Source organism: Penicillium coprophilum (genome assembly GCF_028826855.1).
Source record: "Penicillium coprophilum strain IBT 35676 chromosome Unknown utg000005l_segment0_segment0, whole genome shotgun sequence".
NCBI lineage: Eukaryota > Fungi > Ascomycota > Eurotiomycetes > Eurotiales > Aspergillaceae > Penicillium > Penicillium coprophilum.
Genome location: NW_026622724.1, coordinates 1,802,466 through 1,819,604, shown reverse-complemented (window position 1 = coordinate 1,819,604; position 17,139 = coordinate 1,802,466). Strand labels below are relative to the sequence as shown.

Sequence of the window (17,139 nt, the reverse complement as noted above, 5' to 3'; positions counted from 1 at the left end):
GAAAAGGAGAAGAAAGTAGATGAGGGAGGGGTTAAAAAGGGAGGAGTTTTTTTTTTATTACGGAAAATCTCGACGGAGTCACGGAAAAACGTGGAATAGCGAGGACTAGTCAGGTGACTTGGCAGAGCTTGGGCTCCGGGTCAGGTGATCGACTGGTGACATAGCTTATACCGGTCATGTGATTGACTGGTGACGGAGCTACAGCTCTCTCCGCCACTCAGCGTTATCGATGTGGATCTTTCGAGAAGCCTCCCGAGGGTACTTGGTTGCTAGTATTTAAGCTATACTAGCGACCACATCGGATCTTGAAGTACTCTACGGTTTTCATCTGCTAAGGCCTGATTTCACTATCCACATCATGGCGGCAAGATTATCCCTCAATGCCCGCAGTAGGCTTCTGCGGACGCCTCGGCTATCATCGACCCGTTTTCTGTCCCCGGTTCCGAGATTAAGCCTACTATCCGGTGCCTCTTTCATTATACCAACCGCAAATCCTAGTCCCATCTCTGTCCGCCACTATGCCAAGGGCCGCCCACACCCTCCAGGCGGCACCCACCGCATGGATATGAGCGGAGAGGAGGAGAAATCAGCACTCGAGCAGTATGGTGTTGAGCTCACCGAAAAAGCTAAAGCTGGCAAGCTGGATCCAGTCATTGGACGAGACGCCGAGATTCACCGAACTATTCAAATTCTGTCTCGGCGAACTAAGAATAATCCCGTGCTGATCGGTTCTGCTGGAACTGGTAAGACCGCCGTTCTCGAAGGGCTGGCTCAGCGCATTGTACAAGGAGATGTCCCGGAGAGCATCAAAAACAAAAGAGTTGTTTCGTTGGATCTGGGCTCTTTAATTGCGGGAGCCAAGTTCCGCGGCGACTTTGAAGAGCGTCTGAAAGCCGTCCTGAAGGAAGTGGAGGATGCGAAAGGCGGTGTTATCCTCTTCATTGACGAGCTTCATACCTTGCTGGGACTGGGTAAGGCTGAGGGCAGTATTGATGCTAGCAATCTGCTCAAACCTGCTCTATCCCGAGGCGAGCTCCAATGCTGTGGTGCGACCACTCTCAACGAATATCGATTGATTGAAAAGGATGTAGCTCTTGCCCGACGGTTCCAGCCTATTTTGGTAGGGGGAGCCATCGGTCGCCTCGACCATTTCCATTCTACGAGGCATCAAGAACAAATACGAAGTGCACCATGGTGTCAGAATCACGGATGGTGCTTTAGTAGCAGCAGCTACTTACAGTAATCGTTATATCACTGATCGTTTTCTGCCCGATAAAGCGATTGATCTTGTCGACGAAGCTGCCTCGGCTCTCCGCTTGCAGCAGGAGTCAAAGCCCGACTCGATTCGGGAACTCGAGCGTGATATCACTACCATCCAAATTGAGCTTGAGTCTCTTCGCAAGGAAACCGATGTTGCTAGCCGCGAACGTCGAGAGAAACTTCAAGAAGACCTGAAAACCAAGCAAACGGAGACCGATAAATTGACTGAAGCCTGGGAAAAGGAAAAGGCCGAAATCGATACCATCAAACGCACCAAGGAGGAGTTGGAACATGCTCGGTTTGAACTTGACCAAGCCCAACGCGAAGGAAACTTTGCCAAGGCCGGAGAGTTGAGATACTCCACTATCCCAGAACTCGAAGCCAAGCTACCCAAAGAAGGCGCTGAGCAGGATCCTCAAAATCAAACGTTGATTCATGACTCAGTTACTGCGGATGACATTGGCAACGTCGTTTCTCGGACTACAGGCATCCCCGTTAACAAGCTCATGGCTGGAGATGTGGAGAAGCTGATTCACATGGAGGATACCCTCCGGAAGTCAGTCCGTGGACAAGACGAAGCGCTCTCTGCTGTGGCAAACGCTGTGCGGATGCAGAGAGCTGGTCTCAGCGGAGAAAATCGCCCTATGGCCTCTTTCATGTTCCTTGGTCCCACTGGTGTTGGTAAGACTGAGCTCTGCAAGAAAATGGCAGAGTTCCTCTTTTCCACCGAAACCGCCGTTTTAAGGTTTGATATGAGTGAGTTCCAGGAGAAGCACACAATCAGTCGACTCATCGGTTCTCCTGCCGGGTATGTCGGGTATGATGATGCTGGTCAGCTCACCGAGGCTGTCAGACGGAAGCCTTACGCTGTTCTGTTATTTGATGAATTCGAGAAGGCGCATCGTGATATCTCAGCGCTACTGCTACAGGTCCTTGACGAGGGTTTCCTGACAGACGCACAAGGCCACAAAGTCGATTTCCGAAACACTCTAATTGTGTTGACCTCGAACCTCGGAGCTAGTATCCTGGTCGGAGCGGACCCTCTGTACCCAATTAATGACTCTGATAATTCCGAGGTCTCAGAAAAGATGAGGACGGCCGTTATGGATGTGGTTCAGAGCGCGTACCCACCCGAGTTCATGAACCGAATTGATGAATTCATCATCTTCAAGCGCCTGTCTAAGGATGCTCTACGAGACATCGTGGACATCAGACTCCGAGAGCTCCAGGGCAGACTCGATGACCGTCGTATGACCCTGCGGGTTGACGATGAGACCAAGGAATGGCTGTGTGAGAGAGGTTACGACCCAAGATTTGGTGCCCGGCCTTTGAACCGTCTCATTGCTAAGGAAATTGGAAACCGCTTGGCTGACAAGATCATCCGAGGCGAAGTTGTCTCTGGTCAAACTATCCAAGTATCTCTCGACGAGAATAAGTCTGGCCTGGTGGTAAGTTCGGAAGAGTAAATGAAGCATGAAATCTGGCGTTTTTTTTTTTTTTTTTTTTTTTTTTTTTTTGGTATATACGGTGTTTTGCGTCTCCCTGGGGGAATTTCTGCTTTGTATGTCGGACCTTTTCTGTACATCTTATGACTTTGTATACTAGTCCACTCACTCATTGTACAATAATCTAGTTCTACTCATGATTAAATCGCTTGTTTTACGTAGGCTTGAACAACGAATGACCCGTGAACAGGTGACTAGGGCCACTGCCCATACAATGGACACACACCATTTGATCTTACCCCATCATTTCCCTCTCATATCGCATCTTCAGGTATCCCAATTCCACTGGTCTTGACATGATGCCTTCCACAAAAAGAAAGAGAACACCAGCTTCCCGCCCTCCAATTACACCTCGTACCTCTGGGCGACGACTGGGCCATAGAGTGCCATCAAGTCAAGGTCTTAATATCTCAAGTGGTCCTCCCCAAACTCCTATCATTCCATCAGCAAGTCAGTTGCGCACTCCGTTCCCTACAGACAGTAAGATCGAAACAGATCGGTCGGTGAGGGCTACTGATGATGACTTCGATGACCATGTCATTGCTGCCATCGACATGAAGGACCATGGAACTGTAGGATGCTCATACTATTCAGCCGAAGAAGAAAAGTTGTATCTTCTCGGTGACTCACGCTCGGGAGATATAGAGACCATTGACGCTTGTGGGTTTATCATTAGTTTGGGTTTATATCTGAAGCGCTAATCGGGCCATTCTCAGTGCTTCTCCAAATCAAACCTACAGTGGTTTTGACACCTCCTCGTGTCGATTTTAGCTCGCAGAATCAAGATCAAAATCTTGCACAAGAAGATGGTATACTTGCATTACTCCGGGGCTCATTGATCTTGTCCCGTGCAAGCAAATGCTGATACTCTCTGCCCAGTTTCTTCTGCCTATCTTCCTTACCAGATAGACGTTCGCCCAACGCCGGAATTCAGCTACTCCAATGCGGAAAGCAAACTTCTCGCCTTAGAAATTTCATCTACGCACGAACAGCGCATCCGGTTTTTCGTTCCTCAAAATGGCCTGGCCGGACCGGAAGAAGTGGATCCAGAAGAGATGGGCTTCACACTCCAAGAAGGAAGACTGTTGCATATCTCAAGCTACGTCGACATGGAGAACCCCGTGACTATTGGGTGCGCAGGAGCCGTCCTCACCTATCTACAAAGACGAAGAGCTGCGGCGCCTAGCTCCTTCGAAAATGGAAATGAGTATCAGATTCGAGCACTGCAAATGTTCAATCTGCGGAATACGATGTGGATCAGCAGCAACACCTTCACCTCTCTCCAGATTATCCAGTCGGAGTCACACCCCAATATGTTCAACCAAGGCCCGGGGAAAAAGTCAGGTTCAGGCAAAGAAGGTCTTTCGGTCTATGGACTCTTCCAGCACTTTTCATACACCCCTCAGGGTAGGGCTAGACTCAAGCAAACCTTTTTCCGTCCAAGCGTAGACCTGGACACGATTCGTGAACGGCATGACTTTATAGGAGTCTTTTCCCGCCCTGACAATCTTGCCGCATTGGACAAGATGACGAAAGCGTTGAAACACGTTAAAAACCTCAGACCTGTTATGGTCAATCTTCGCAAGGGAATTAGTACTGGCAGTGCTAAAATCACCGGGTTCAAAACTACGGTTTGGGCTAGCCTTCTTGCTGTACGTTTGATTTGCTATCATCCATCCATGTTAGAGTGATAGTCCTTGCATTTCGATACTAATGATGTGGCTGACCAGTTTGCGTTCTACACTATCGACATCAGTGATGCACTGCGAGAGGTCTCAGGCGCGCATATCCTGACTCTCCGAACTAAGGTCAATAGGCAATAGACATTTCAGTCCGTGTACTAACAGCTTGTAGGCTCTCAGAGTTTTCGAGGCAGCACAGCTGTACCGAGTTGGTCGTATGATTCAAGAGATTGTACGTGCCTTTCTATTAGGAATGAACGATGTGTCTGACTTTCTAGGTCGACATCGATAACTCCGAAGAACAAGGAAGAACAGTGGTCAAACAAGGCATCGATCGAGAGCTTGACAAAGTCAAGGACAGATATGATGGTCTCAGCAGCCTACTCAAGCACGTCGCCCTCGACATTGCCGGGACAATCCCGGCGACCCTCGAAGTCGACGTCAATGTCATCTACTTCCCTCAGCTTGGGTTCAATATCGCCATTCCACTGAATGATTATGGCGCCGCGGCATATACTGGCTCCGACGATGAATGGGAATTGATGTTCATCACAGAGAATCGGGCGTATTTCAAAGACTTCCGTATGAGAGAGATGGACGAGAAGCTAGGGGATATATACGGTATCATTTGCGGTAAGCTTGCCAGTTAGTGGGGAGCCATAGAAATTGAGAACTAAAAGGTGCACATTGACAGAGAAAGAAATCGAAATTGTATATAACTTAGCGCAGAGGGTCCTACGATATGAGAATATGCTCGTCGATGCTTCTGATATTTGTGGAGATATTGATAGGTTAGTGCGTGTGGGACATGACGCGAGGCTCACTGATACGAATTCCACAGTCTTCTTGCACTCACACAGGCAGCCAGCTTCTATAAGCTGACCAGACCACGGATGGTTGAACAAAATGTGATCAGAATCAAAGGTGGCCGGTAAGAGCTTGCTGACACCCATCTATCGACACCTCTGACAGAGGACAGGCATATTCTTCAAGAATTGACTGTTTCGTCCTATGTGCCAAATGACACATTGCTTGTTGGTGGGGCGGAGTCCGAGACCAACGAAGCTGCTTCCTCCATGGATCAAAATCCCAGCATGTTGCTCTTGACTGGGCCGAACTACTCAGGTAAAAGTGTCTACATCAAGCAGGTAAGCTTTATTTGTCTTCGTGGAGGCCGATTTCTGACCAAGAACCAGGTTGCTCTGATCGTCTACTTAGCACAGATTGGAAGGTATGTTCAGCTCCATCAAGATGGCCATACAAAGGCTGATTGTCACAGCTTTGTCCCTGCAGACAGCGCAGAGTTGGGAGTCACTGATAGAATCTTGACTAAAATTAATACACAAGAGAGTGTCTCCAAGGTATTCTTGACTCTCTGTACAAAGCCTCGGATGTGGCAGTCTAACATGTTTCTAGATCCAAAGCACATTCATGAATGATTTGCAGCAGATTTCTCTCTGCCTGAAACAAGTCACAAATCGAAGCCTAGTCATCATCGATGAGTTTGGGAAGGGAACAAACGAAAGCGGTCTGTTACTCCATGTATATAGCTCTTGGTGCAGACTAATTGACACATTCAGACGGCATCGGACTTGCCTGTGGCATATTCGACTATCTGCTGTGCCTCGAAAGCCCCGCTAAAGTCATTGCAGCAACCCATTTCCATGAGATTTTCGAGAACAACTTCCTCGCTTTGCGGCCTCATCTTCATCTTGGCCATATGGAAGTTCAAGTGTGCGAGGAAACCCAGGAATTCGAGGATCAGATCACATATCTTTATAAGTAAGTGCATGGCCCCTGGCTCCTGGATTAATTAGTATGTAAATGATACTTACATTTTGAACAGCTTTCGTCCGGGGCGAAGTAACAAGAGCTTTGGTACCATGTACGTCTTGCTTATTATAATACCCATATTCCTTTTCGTTTGCTTTTGACTCACTTGTGGTATAGCTGTGCGGCAATTAATGGTATCGACCCAGCTGTTATATCTCGCGCAAACGAGATTGCGTCTCTTTCAGCGCGAGGAGAGAATATTGTCGCGGCCTGTGCAATTTTATCTTCAGGGGAAATGCAAGACCTGGAAGAAGCAGTACGAGTCCCATGTTTTTGGGTTGAAAAGATGTGACTGACAGCCTTACAAGAACTCCCTGGCGAGAGGTTTCCTGGAGGCGGATTTCTCACAAGGTAGCTCAGACCATGTCAGGGCAGTCTTCGAAGGCTTGTTCAAGTGAAAGGATTTTATTATCAAGTGCAGGGAGGCCAATGACCTATCCTTACAGATTACATATACATTTATGCCCTATGTCATAACCAAAATTAGCCGAACACACGATGTCGATCTATCTTTCCCCCTAGGAGAATGAAGTCACTGCCACTGCATTCGTAGCAACCGGGGGCCAAAACAAAAATGAATTTACCCCGAATCTTACCTCAGTCATTTTACGTGTAGGGTTTTGAAAGAGGATCCTGAATCGCACGCTGATATTATCTTCTGCACTCCCAATGTGACCATGTGCACCAATTCAAGCATCACACTCATCGTTCGCGCCCTCTAGTTCGACGATGTCTACGTTGTATCATAGGAAATATCCGCCCTGCGATTAATACTCACAGCCCAGGGTCGTTCAAGGCCCCGCATGTCGCAAATCTCCGATCTTGTCAAGGATTCGAAGCTCCCTACCAGGCTCGATGCAGGCTTTACAACGCACACTTTTCTCGAATCAGCGTTAGTCACTGGTTGGCATGGAAGACGTCGTGAGCAAGAGGAAGTGTGGAAGAAGAAGCGTGACCCTAGCATTGGTATATTCGGTACTATATGGTTGGAAGAATGCGTCAGTGAAGGCAAGCTCCGGGTTGTTAAGAAAGTGCGCAAGTTGGTCCCGGGGTCGAGGTCTATAGATTATCATCGCGAGTTAGAAATCATTGCTCATTTCTCGCAGCAAAAGGTACCTAAGGTACATGATTGGTATTTGTACTTTGGATTCTTGATTTACTCCTGCCAAATTTATTGACTTACATATATGGTCAGTATGGTGGTTGCTTTGTGAGAGCACCGGGCTGGTTTGAGAGCACTGAGTATATGTTGATCACAATGGCATATTTTCTTCTCGGGGATCTACAGAAGTATATGCCGCAGCTATTTCGGGAAAGAGAAGCACGGCAGATTACCTTCCAGCTTCTCGAGAGTCTTGACTTTATACACGAAAACAGGTTCACCCATGGTGACCTGAAGCCTATGCTCCAGCCATGATGCGTTTACTTTTACCTCTACTTTTCTGATCTCAGGAAGAATAATTTGGTGATATCTACAGGCCCAGACTGGTGGGTCAAGATCGGTGACTTTGGGATCAGCAAGCGCATGATGGAAGGATTTACGGGTATACACACGTTCAATGGTATGTCGGCCTTCACTGCACTTTAATGTGGATGTCCGGGGCTAATCATTTGTATCTAGACCGGGGATAAGAGTCTCAGTGGGGACTATAGTGACTAGAATCTTTGATGCATCAAGCACATCATATATCTACTAGAAAAAGTTGAATGAGATGAATAAAACGGTTTTTGAAACTTCGATTTAACCAAAAGATGAAATCGGGGTTATATACACATCGAATGCCTGAGACTGCCCGCAGTGAACGCCATGAAAACATACACACAAGACCGTGAAGTTTATGATCAAGCACACATTCACAGTTTGACACTCTTGACCAGGTTCTTTTTGATACCCGTAAGCTCACCAGCGTATCCACCACGGCCCTCGCCGCCCTTGTATAGCTGCTTAGTACTGCCAAGCTTCTTCTGCTTCTCCTCGTACTTCTTTCTCTTCTTGACACGCGGGTTACGCGAGTCCTTGCTGCGCTTCGCGTGCAGACCCTTATTCTTCTGGATCTGGTACGTGATAGCACGCTTGCCATCCTCGCCAACCACCTCTTGTTCATATACCCTTCCACCAAGACGCTCAGCCTCAGCGTGGGCATCTGCACGAGCCTGCTTGTCATCCTTGCGCTTTTTGGAGCGGGATGCCACCATGTCGTAGTATTCGTCGTCGTCATCATCCTTGGCACCCTCGCCGCGGCGGAGTTCCTTGGCGACGCGATGATCCTCTTCGTCGCTGTCACCACCCAATTGCTGGTCGGGATTGAGCTCTTTGCGGCCGCGCTTTTCAGCCTCCGCATTGAGACGGGCTTGACGGTCACGCAGACGTTCTCGGTATGGAAGATCGGCGTCTCCGCCAGCATCCCGGCCTGCTGCGTTGCGCTTGTTGGATTTCTGGGCCAGTTGCGAGGTGTAGAAACGGAGTGAGCGCTTCTGCTTAGCCTTCTCCTCTGCCTCGCGGGCTGTGAGGGCATCCTCGTCACCGAAGTCAGAGTCATCATCCTTGAGAGGTGCCTTGATCTTTTGTGTCTTGCGCTTCTGCGGCTTGATGGCCAGGTTCTCCAGATCGACGAGGCCAGCTTCTGTTTGGCGGAGACGCTCGTCGCGGAGAGCTTCGGCTTCTGCCTGTGCAATCTCGGCCTTGCTGAGCTTCTTCTGTTTCGGCTTTTTGACCTCTTGGATCTTTGGTTGTTTCTTGGCGGTCTCGGTCTTAGTTTCCTTGATAGGCTCCTCAGTGGGTTCTTCGACCTCCTCGAGATCCTTCACAGTGTTCCAAAGCTTGCGGAATTTGACAAGCGACCCCATGACGGGGTGTTGTCGGAGTTCGGCGGGGGTCATCGGAACATGTTCGCTAGTAGCATCGGGAGACGGGGAGGAGAGGAGCATGAAGTACATGCTAATCGTGCCAAGGTATGCAGATAACGCACGGAATTTGACCACTGGCACTGGTGATGGCTGTGGCTCTTCTGAGTCGTCTTCTGTTGGGGAAGCCTTTGAGGCTGCTTGTTGAAGATCCTTGAAGGAGCTTTGAAGTTCGACAAAGTCGTTTGCCAGGGGTTCAAACTCGGGGTATCTCGACTTCAAGATCTTCAGCTTCTCATCGGTATCCATATCTTCAGTGATCTCCAGTTGTGGAAGCACCTCAGTCACCACGCCAGCATCGGCGCTGTCCTCGGTACCCTTGCCGGATTCCATCCATTCAGACTCATCGAACCCGAAATCAGCCTCATTCATAGCCTGCAACTGCTTCATTTGTAGTCGCTTGGCCTCCTGCTCTTCCTCCAATGCATCAACCTCGGTCTCGATCTGATCCGCGTTGTAAAGATCTTTCTTCGATGTGCCCCAAGCGGCAATGCCTTCATCTTCCTCCTCTGAATCGGCACCACCCTTCTTTGGCTCACCCATACCATCGTATTCGTCGTCTTCTGAGTCTTCGAGGTCGTCATCCTCATCTGCGGATTCATAGCCAAGGATTTCTTCGTCTGAGGGCTGGATCAATTCCTCTGTGACAGTCAGTAAGACAACATTTGCATCAGGTTATATCACAATTAGAGGTACGCACCTTCCTCAGCAACTCTCCGCCGTCTCTTTGCCTCCGGGCCTTCCTCAAGTAGAATCTGGTCCCGGCCGGCTTGGAAGTCATCTTCAGAGTCGTCGAATCGCTCTTCGATATCGAACTTGGACGGTTCAGGGGCTGTTTTCGGTTGCGCTGGGCGACCAGCTTTTCTCTTTTTACTGCCCATTGTTGTGTGTAGAAATTCAACGACAGTGAACCAATCCAGACCAGTCAGTCCGGCCGATAAACTGTGATAAAATTATTTTTTGGCCTCTCACCGCCTTGGCTGCGCTAGCCTCGAGTGGGGACGTTTTGCTCTGTTTGCATTTCGGGAAATCCAGATACTGGTAATATTACGACCTCCCACCTTTGAACGTCAAAAGCAGAACGATCTTCGGTATTTCAGTGTCACTAATTTATTGCCCCTTGTGCCTTCCATTTCGAATGACAACAGAAGCACCTGCCATTCATCCACGATGGATCCTCGCGAGTTAATTGCTCGTTCTCCTCTGCCTCAGCTTCTCTCCTCATTGCGCTCCTCGTATATTAATACATCGACCCCAGTACTGGGCGCTTCCGCATTCCTTTGCACAATTATTATTTACACTATTGCTAAGATGTTTGGGCTCTGGTCCCGAAACGAGTTCAATGTGGAGGGACAGGTATGTGCAAAACTACGTGATCATTACGGTACTTGCTGACTGAGTCTTACAGACTATAGTGATCACCGGCGGCTCCGATGGCATGGGCAAAGCTGTCGCACTCGAGCTATCCGCAAAAGGCGCACACGTTGTCGTTGTTGCCCGCACCGTCTCCAAGCTGCAGGCTACCGTTGATGAGATGAAGGTCAGACATCTCCCCATGATCAGCTGATCAATGTTACTCACCCATTGGCCAGACCAAGGCTGGGAATATTTTTAAACAGAAATTCCATTATATCAGCGCCGATCTCACTGATCCCGCCGAGTGCGAACGAATGATCGCAGAAGTGACAGCGTGGAATTCTGGAGCTGCTCCTGACGTTGTTTGGTGCTGTGCGGGCTTCTCCCGTCCGGGATATTTCGTCGATGTGCCCATTCAAGATCACCGACAGCAAATGGACACAATCTATTGGACTGCGGCCAACACAGCTCATGCCACCCTGCGCAACTGGCTAACACCCGTTGCCCCAAGTGGACAGATGAAAACACCCCGGAGACATCTCATTTTTACCTGCTCTACACTTGCATTCGTTCCCATCGCTGGATATTCGCCGTACTCGCCTGCCAAGGCAGCCATTCGTTCTCTATCCGATACTCTAAGCCAGGAAATCGAAATGTACAATGGAGCCTATACCCAACGGCACCGCAATGACGCCCCGGCTGCAGATGTCAAGATCCACACTATTTTCCCCATGGGGATTCTCTCACCCGGCTATGACAACGAACAAAAGATTAAGCCTGAATTGACCAAGAAACTCGAGGAGGCCGACAAGCCCCAGACACCAGCGGAGGTCGCGCAAATTTCTATCCGTGCCTTGGAACGTGGGGAGTATCTGGTCACTACCAACTTTATTGGTGCTGTCATGAAAGGCACTGCCCTTGGGCCCAGCCCGAAAAATAGCATTGTCGGTGACACTATGCTCAGCTGGCTCAGCAACCTGGTATTCCTCCAGGTCATCCCAGACCTTCGCAGCAAGGCATTCGCTTGGGGTAAGCAGAACGGGATTCCAAACAGTACCAGTACTCCAGCTTCATAACGATCGGATGTATTCTTATTTTCTTCACATGGTCTGTCGACTGCTTCATGTATGATGATACCCTGAGCGCGTTGTCTGTACGGCACCTCCCTCGATCGCCCCCGCCCAACACCTATACACTTTTCAATCCGCTCTCACCTTTGTTGAGCATTCCTATTGTACATTACGAAATAAAGTCATGTCAATTCTCGTATTTTTAGCAATTTGAACCTTTCATTGATGCAGTCGTACTTCCGCGGTGTACGTCCAGGGATGATGACGTATGATGTAGATAACCACGCTTATCTTTTATCCTGCCACCCCATTTACGACCTCGAAATCTCTTTGTCTTCAATTGCTTTGCCCGAACTAATTTTCAAAGAGTCATTGTGCCAAATATGAATGGCAACTATCTACATATTACTATTCTCGGCACAAAGAGAGATTGCTAGAGATCTCAGAAACAAAACCCTCGCTCCCCCCGACAGACTCGACGATCGAGATAGCACAGGATACAACCAAAATTCACCCTCGAGTCTTTCAACGCCATTAACAGCAGTCACTGCACAAGTTTTTTAAAATGGAAGCCCTCCTATCAATACCCATGCTGTCCATCTTCCTGGTTCCGGTCCTGTCATCCTACAGCACCAGCCTGAACCTCCTCTTCTTCTACCTGACTTGGTCAACATTGGTACTGTCGCATTCCCGACTCCGCGTGGAACTGTTCGGAACGATCGCCGTGCGCGTACTCTTCTTTGCACTACCTTCCATTCTCTTTTTCCTCTTTGATATCCTAACTCCGTCGGCCGCCATTCTTATAAAGGCGCATGGCGCTACAGGCTTACCAGGTGGGAGGAGGCGACGCCGGATCCACGCGAAGGAACTCAAGATCGCCGGATGGTCATTGTTCAATTTATGCTTGAGTATCGCTGTTCAGGGAGTACTTGAGACGATACTTGTCCAGACGCTTGGCAAGCGCAGTGCGCTCAAGGTGTCGTTGAAGCTTCCCATGCCATTTGAGATATGTAAGGACTTGACTATGGCAATGCTAGGCCGAGAAGTAAGTTTATTGAGATTTCCGAACTACACAGCTGCGATACGCTTTCCTTGGTATCTAGTCCAACTTGCTAACATTCTGACCTTCCTTTTTTAGTTCCTCACGTATGTCCTTCACCGATATGCTCTACACTCGAGATGGTCCCCTGTGCTTGCCAGATGGCACCGGTCTTGGTATCATGCGTTGCCTGCTCCGTTCCCATTGACTGCGCATTACGACCACCCGATCCCCTACCTGGTCACCAAGTTCATCCCGACCTATGCGCCAGCTATCATCTTCCGCTTCCATATGCTTACATATCTTTTGTACCTACTGTTTATCTCCCTCGAAGAGACCTTCGCATACTCTGGGTATACTGTCATGCCGACAAACCTATTTTTGGGCGGAATCGCCCGTCGCACAGATATGCACTTGTTGATGGGTGCAAGGGGAAACTTTGGCCCATGGGGTATAATGGATTGGATTTTTGGTACTGTTGTTAGGGACCCGAATAGCGATGGGAATTCGAGTGATGAGTCGGATGAACACCACGATATGCGGAGAGCGTATGAGGCTTCGAAGCGAAAGGCTGTTGCGGGTTCTTCGGGAAAGAACAGGCGACGATGAGATGTCCGTTTGACAAGTACGAGTATATAAATAACTACCTAAGACTGCAGTGTAAATTTCTCTTTCGTTGTTTTTATTAGGAGCAAGAGTTGGGGGTGGTTCAATGTGTACGTCTTAAACCTATAATATATATTCACAGGGTTTACTTTTGGGCTCCATGCCTTTGCTATCAGTATTTCATGCCAGCATTAAAAGGCTTGCTGCAACATATATCACACTAATTGAAACTCATTCCAGTGATACCCAAGTGGCCGTAGGGGTATACGTGGTTGGCGCCACTATATATATTTCTCCTTACGCGGACTGCCACTAGACTCAGGGGATATTGGACCCAGAAATTTTGTCGCACAACCGCCTCATTGCATCGATTGCCACGGTAATATAGCTGAACAGCACGTATAATGGCAATGGAGCACCGGAGATGCGCCACAAGACGATACAATTTCATGTTACATGACCATATAGTCCAGCCTAGATCTCGAGATCGTACTCCAGTTCCACACAATGGGGATATCCACTACATCGATTTAGAGACAAGGCCCAGCAACCTTATATTTTAGTGTCTTACATATACTAGAGGACCTCGGGATTAATGAATCGAAGGAATTGCCCAATTTTGGATTGCCGCCTGAACCTTGAAATGGGAGGTCATACTGAACATAAAAGAGAATCCAGCCCGCCTGCTGGAACGAGGTGATTTTTAATCTTTTTTTTTTGCTTGAAGTCTTTCTTCATAACGCAGCTTCATGCAAAATCAGCCACGCGCAAAAGGAACGGGTTTCTTGAAACATGTGAACGACATCCGGATGTCCGAATTAACCGCAAATCATAAGAAAAGTGAAAAGTGTTTTGACGGATCCCGTAGGAATTACATGACATGGTTCATGAAACCGGCCCCCCGAAAGTCGCGAAAGGATGCCGATCTGCAATCGAGCCGCCCCTCGTTGGAAAATGGTCCTCCCCAACTATCTACCGAACCCACGGCTACCGCAAATTTACCACTTCATCTCGTGGGGCTTATCGCCGTTTCGGAGGCTGAAGGTGGTAGCGAGGTAGCTGGCGAGGAAATCCTCCTTCTTGATGGAAGCAAGGATAGCCTGGTCAACGGCCTTCTGGTCGCTGGCGCGAGCGCTGGCAACAACCTTCTTCTGTAAAGACGAAAAAAAGTAATTAGCGTTTGATCACTGCAAATGTGATGCCCTAGACAAGATGCATACCTCGGCCTTCTCGCCCTGCTTGAAGAAAGCCTCCTCGGTCTTCTTCTCAGCCTTCTTGTCCTTGGTGAAGTATCCGGGAGCGGAGATCTTCTCAATGGACTTGGCGTCAACACCGGAGATATCGACACGCTTGGAAGTGGCGATAACGTAGCGGGAGTTCACGCGACGGAGGGGGACACCGTTGATCTTGAAAGGACCGGTGACAAGGAGGACACCCTGGTCGAGGGACTTGAGGAGGATGACACGCTTGCCACGGAAACGGCCAGCGAGGAGGATCAGGATGGTGCCGGGAACGAGGGTCTCGCGGACCTTGGCGGGACGCAGGGTCTTGCGAACCTGTAAACACACAAAGTAGTTAGTCTCTGATGTCAGACAAATTCCAGCGATTCCCGTGAATCCCCAAGTATCTCCATCGCCATAGCCTGATCTTCCCCGGATGATATGCGATTCGGACAAGATCACAAGATTTGATGAACTTTTGTGCCATCGATTGACACCGGTGTCTGGTTGGATGTCGCCCCGTAATTCACAAAGGCTCTTCCTCAGAATACCGGTGCTATCGTCGCAATCATCGGGGCAGATCGTGTGCCAGTCGTATGTCCTCCTCTTATTTGTGGCGTCCTATTTTCATAGGGTGTACTGACTTTCTTGGGCTGCGACTGATCGTCCACGGGGTACCACTTCTGGGCCTTGTCGGCGGGCACGACCCTCTGGCTCTTCCCGAACTGCTTCGTCTGGCCGTCCGACATGATGGCTGCTGGCGAAGGATGAATGGTTGTCGGGGTGGTTGTTGGAGATTTGGGTGAGGACTTGGACTGCTAAGCGGAGTCGGCTCCAGTGCGGGAATTCGTCGAGGGTTGTGTGTACAAAGCCCTATCACGTGTTTAACCGACAGCCCTAGCCGATTTTGGAAAGCGGTGACTCAGCATATTGATGCCATATATCTAAGGCCATATTATACGGGCAACTGTAAAACCACTTGCGCAGAAGTACTGCTTGAAACAAACAACTGACGTATACCGCTCGCAGCCTCTCTCTGTCTATAGACTCCATCTCTTACATCTTTCACCACAACCTCTTTTTATCTACCTGAAGGGTGTCAATTCTGTCAATACAGTTTCTTCTATTGTTGGACCTGTTCAGAATCAAATTCCCATTATGTCGATAGCTCCAATCATCACCTTCAAAGCAGGTATCTGCGACCTGGATGTACGTGAGCTTAGCTTTCCGGACCTGATAGGATAGTTGATCAATTCTATCCTTCGGATGTATTCATTTCTATACTACAGCTTTACTGACTGTTTCAATTCAGATCTCTAGCACTCCTGCTGCGGTGAAGCCGAAGCCTACACCAGGCTATGTCTACCTTTACTCTGAAGATGATCTTATCCACTTTTGCTGGCGCTCGCGTAGCGCCTCACTAGATGAGCCCGAGCTTGACCTCGTCATGATTCCCTCTGATGGCAGCTTTACTCCCTACAAGCCGTCCGGCAGGAACGCTACAAATGGCCGAATCTTTGTTCTGAAGTTCTCCTCCAGCTCTCAGCGATACCTGTTCTGGATGCAATCCCACTCCCAGCATGAGAACGGCGACCCAAGCTGGTTTAGCCCCCGTGACTTGAAGCTTGGAGAAATTGTCGATGTCCTGCTGCAGGGCGAAGATGTTGATGTAGAGCACGAGATTGCCAACCTTCCTCGCGGGCCCTCGGGCGGTGATGACGACGAGACCATGGAGGACGTGGAAGGCACCGACCATGATCGTGGCCGATACCACAGCACAGGCAGCGGCGGCGCTGGCCCCGATGCGACCGGCGGTGACGTGCGTGAGGAGGGACAGGAGTCACGAGAGGGTGGTGCCGACGGTGGACGAGCGTAGGTACATATCTCTGACAGCCTTGATTTAGGCCGTCCACGCTAACTTACCCTCCTAATTCGCAGAGCAGCTGCCGAGGAAGATCCAGCGTCGGTCGTCCAGGACTTTTTGAAGTCTCTGGGCGGCCGCCAGACCCAGAGCCCATCCCAAGATCCCGAACGACCATCTACGACACTCCAAGACCTCCTTCCACCTTCGACCACGCTGCAATTTATCGATTCTGCTGATACCAATATTACTGATCATCTTCTGAGTTTCTTGCCCCCCGCACTGCTTTTACTGGCCCAGGGCAATGCCGAGGAGGCTTCGGAAGCCGATACAGACCCGGAACTTGCCCAAGCTGCTCTCCTGTCCCTCGACCTCTCCCAGAAAAAGGATATTCTCCGAAAAGTGCTACGTTCTCCCCAATTCATGCAAAGTTTGGCCAGTCTTACTGTAGCCCTCCGTGACGGTGGGCTTCCGAGTATTAGTGAGGCTTTGCAGATCCCCGTGGCTAATGGAGGGTTTATGCGGAGAGGTGGAGTACCCCTTGGTGGCGGCGATGCGGTAGATGCGTTCCTGGATGGCGTTCGGCAACATGTTAAAGAAAAGGATTCTCAGATGGATACCGATTGAAGAAAATACATCTATATCGAGACTTTCAAGACCTTCAAGACTGTCCACTCTTTTTTTTTTTTTTTTTTTTTTTCTGAAGTCGAACTATTTTTGGAAAAAGGGACATCTGGAACCCCCACCAGGCAACACTGTTTAAGCAAGGCTTCGTCAGCGTTTGAAACTTGTAATTTCAATTC

The 17,139-nt window shown here is 49.2% G+C and overlaps 7 protein-coding genes across 7 annotated transcripts; 5 read left to right on the top strand and 2 right to left on the bottom strand.

Moving 5' to 3' along the window:
- Positions 1–559: 559 nt before the first annotated feature.
- Positions 560–6,678, top strand: N7500_008278 (uncharacterized protein; the record flags this gene model as incomplete). Its single annotated transcript, XM_056679422.1, has 18 exons — positions 560–1,120; positions 1,173–2,708; positions 3,221–3,425; positions 3,482–3,574; positions 3,645–4,417; positions 4,496–4,573; positions 4,620–4,679; positions 4,726–5,080; positions 5,142–5,238; positions 5,289–5,378; positions 5,427–5,595; positions 5,644–5,678; positions 5,727–5,808; positions 5,864–5,975; positions 6,028–6,229; positions 6,294–6,332; positions 6,398–6,536; positions 6,589–6,678. The coding sequence occupies 18 exons, from the start codon at positions 560–562 to the stop codon at positions 6,676–6,678; spliced, it is 4,716 nt and encodes a 1,571-aa protein (XP_056529794.1).
- Positions 6,679–7,083: 405 nt separating this feature from the next.
- On the top strand, positions 7,084–7,697 carry N7500_008277 (uncharacterized protein; the record flags this gene model as incomplete). The annotated part of the gene is made up of 2 exons (XM_056679421.1): positions 7,084–7,401; positions 7,476–7,697. The coding sequence occupies 2 exons, from the start codon at positions 7,084–7,086 to the stop codon at positions 7,695–7,697; spliced, it is 540 nt and encodes a 179-aa protein (XP_056529793.1).
- Positions 7,698–8,134: 437 nt separating this feature from the next.
- N7500_008276 (something about silencing 10 family protein) lies at positions 8,135–10,065 on the bottom strand (the record flags this gene model as incomplete). The annotated part of the gene is made up of 2 exons (XM_056679420.1): positions 8,135–9,825; positions 9,885–10,065. 2 exons carry the CDS (start codon positions 10,063–10,065, stop codon positions 8,135–8,137), a joined length of 1,872 nt encoding a protein of 623 aa, XP_056529792.1.
- Positions 10,066–10,219: 154 nt separating this feature from the next.
- ksrA (3-dehydrosphinganine reductase) lies at positions 10,220–11,616 on the top strand (the record flags this gene model as incomplete). The annotated part of the gene is made up of 3 exons (XM_056679419.1): positions 10,220–10,540; positions 10,593–10,724; positions 10,777–11,616. Coding segments are annotated over 3 exons (1,293 nt in total), but the record flags the coding sequence as incomplete, so codon positions are not given.
- Positions 11,617–12,175: 559 nt separating this feature from the next.
- N7500_008274 (sterol desaturase family protein) lies at positions 12,176–13,258 on the top strand (the record flags this gene model as incomplete). Its single annotated transcript, XM_056679418.1, has 2 exons — positions 12,176–12,655; positions 12,749–13,258. The coding sequence occupies 2 exons, from the start codon at positions 12,176–12,178 to the stop codon at positions 13,256–13,258; spliced, it is 990 nt and encodes a 329-aa protein (XP_056529790.1).
- A 995-nt stretch (positions 13,259–14,253) lies between these two features.
- N7500_008273 (60S ribosomal protein eL6) lies at positions 14,254–15,224 on the bottom strand (the record flags this gene model as incomplete). Its single annotated transcript, XM_056679417.1, has 3 exons — positions 14,254–14,406; positions 14,476–14,811; positions 15,120–15,224. The coding sequence occupies 3 exons, from the start codon at positions 15,222–15,224 to the stop codon at positions 14,254–14,256; spliced, it is 594 nt and encodes a 197-aa protein (XP_056529789.1).
- A 409-nt stretch (positions 15,225–15,633) lies between these two features.
- On the top strand, positions 15,634–16,963 carry N7500_008272 (uncharacterized protein; the record flags this gene model as incomplete). The annotated part of the gene is made up of 3 exons (XM_056679416.1): positions 15,634–15,684; positions 15,788–16,347; positions 16,414–16,963. 3 exons carry the CDS (start codon positions 15,634–15,636, stop codon positions 16,961–16,963), a joined length of 1,161 nt encoding a protein of 386 aa, XP_056529788.1.
- Between the last annotated feature and the right edge of the window lie 176 nt (positions 16,964–17,139).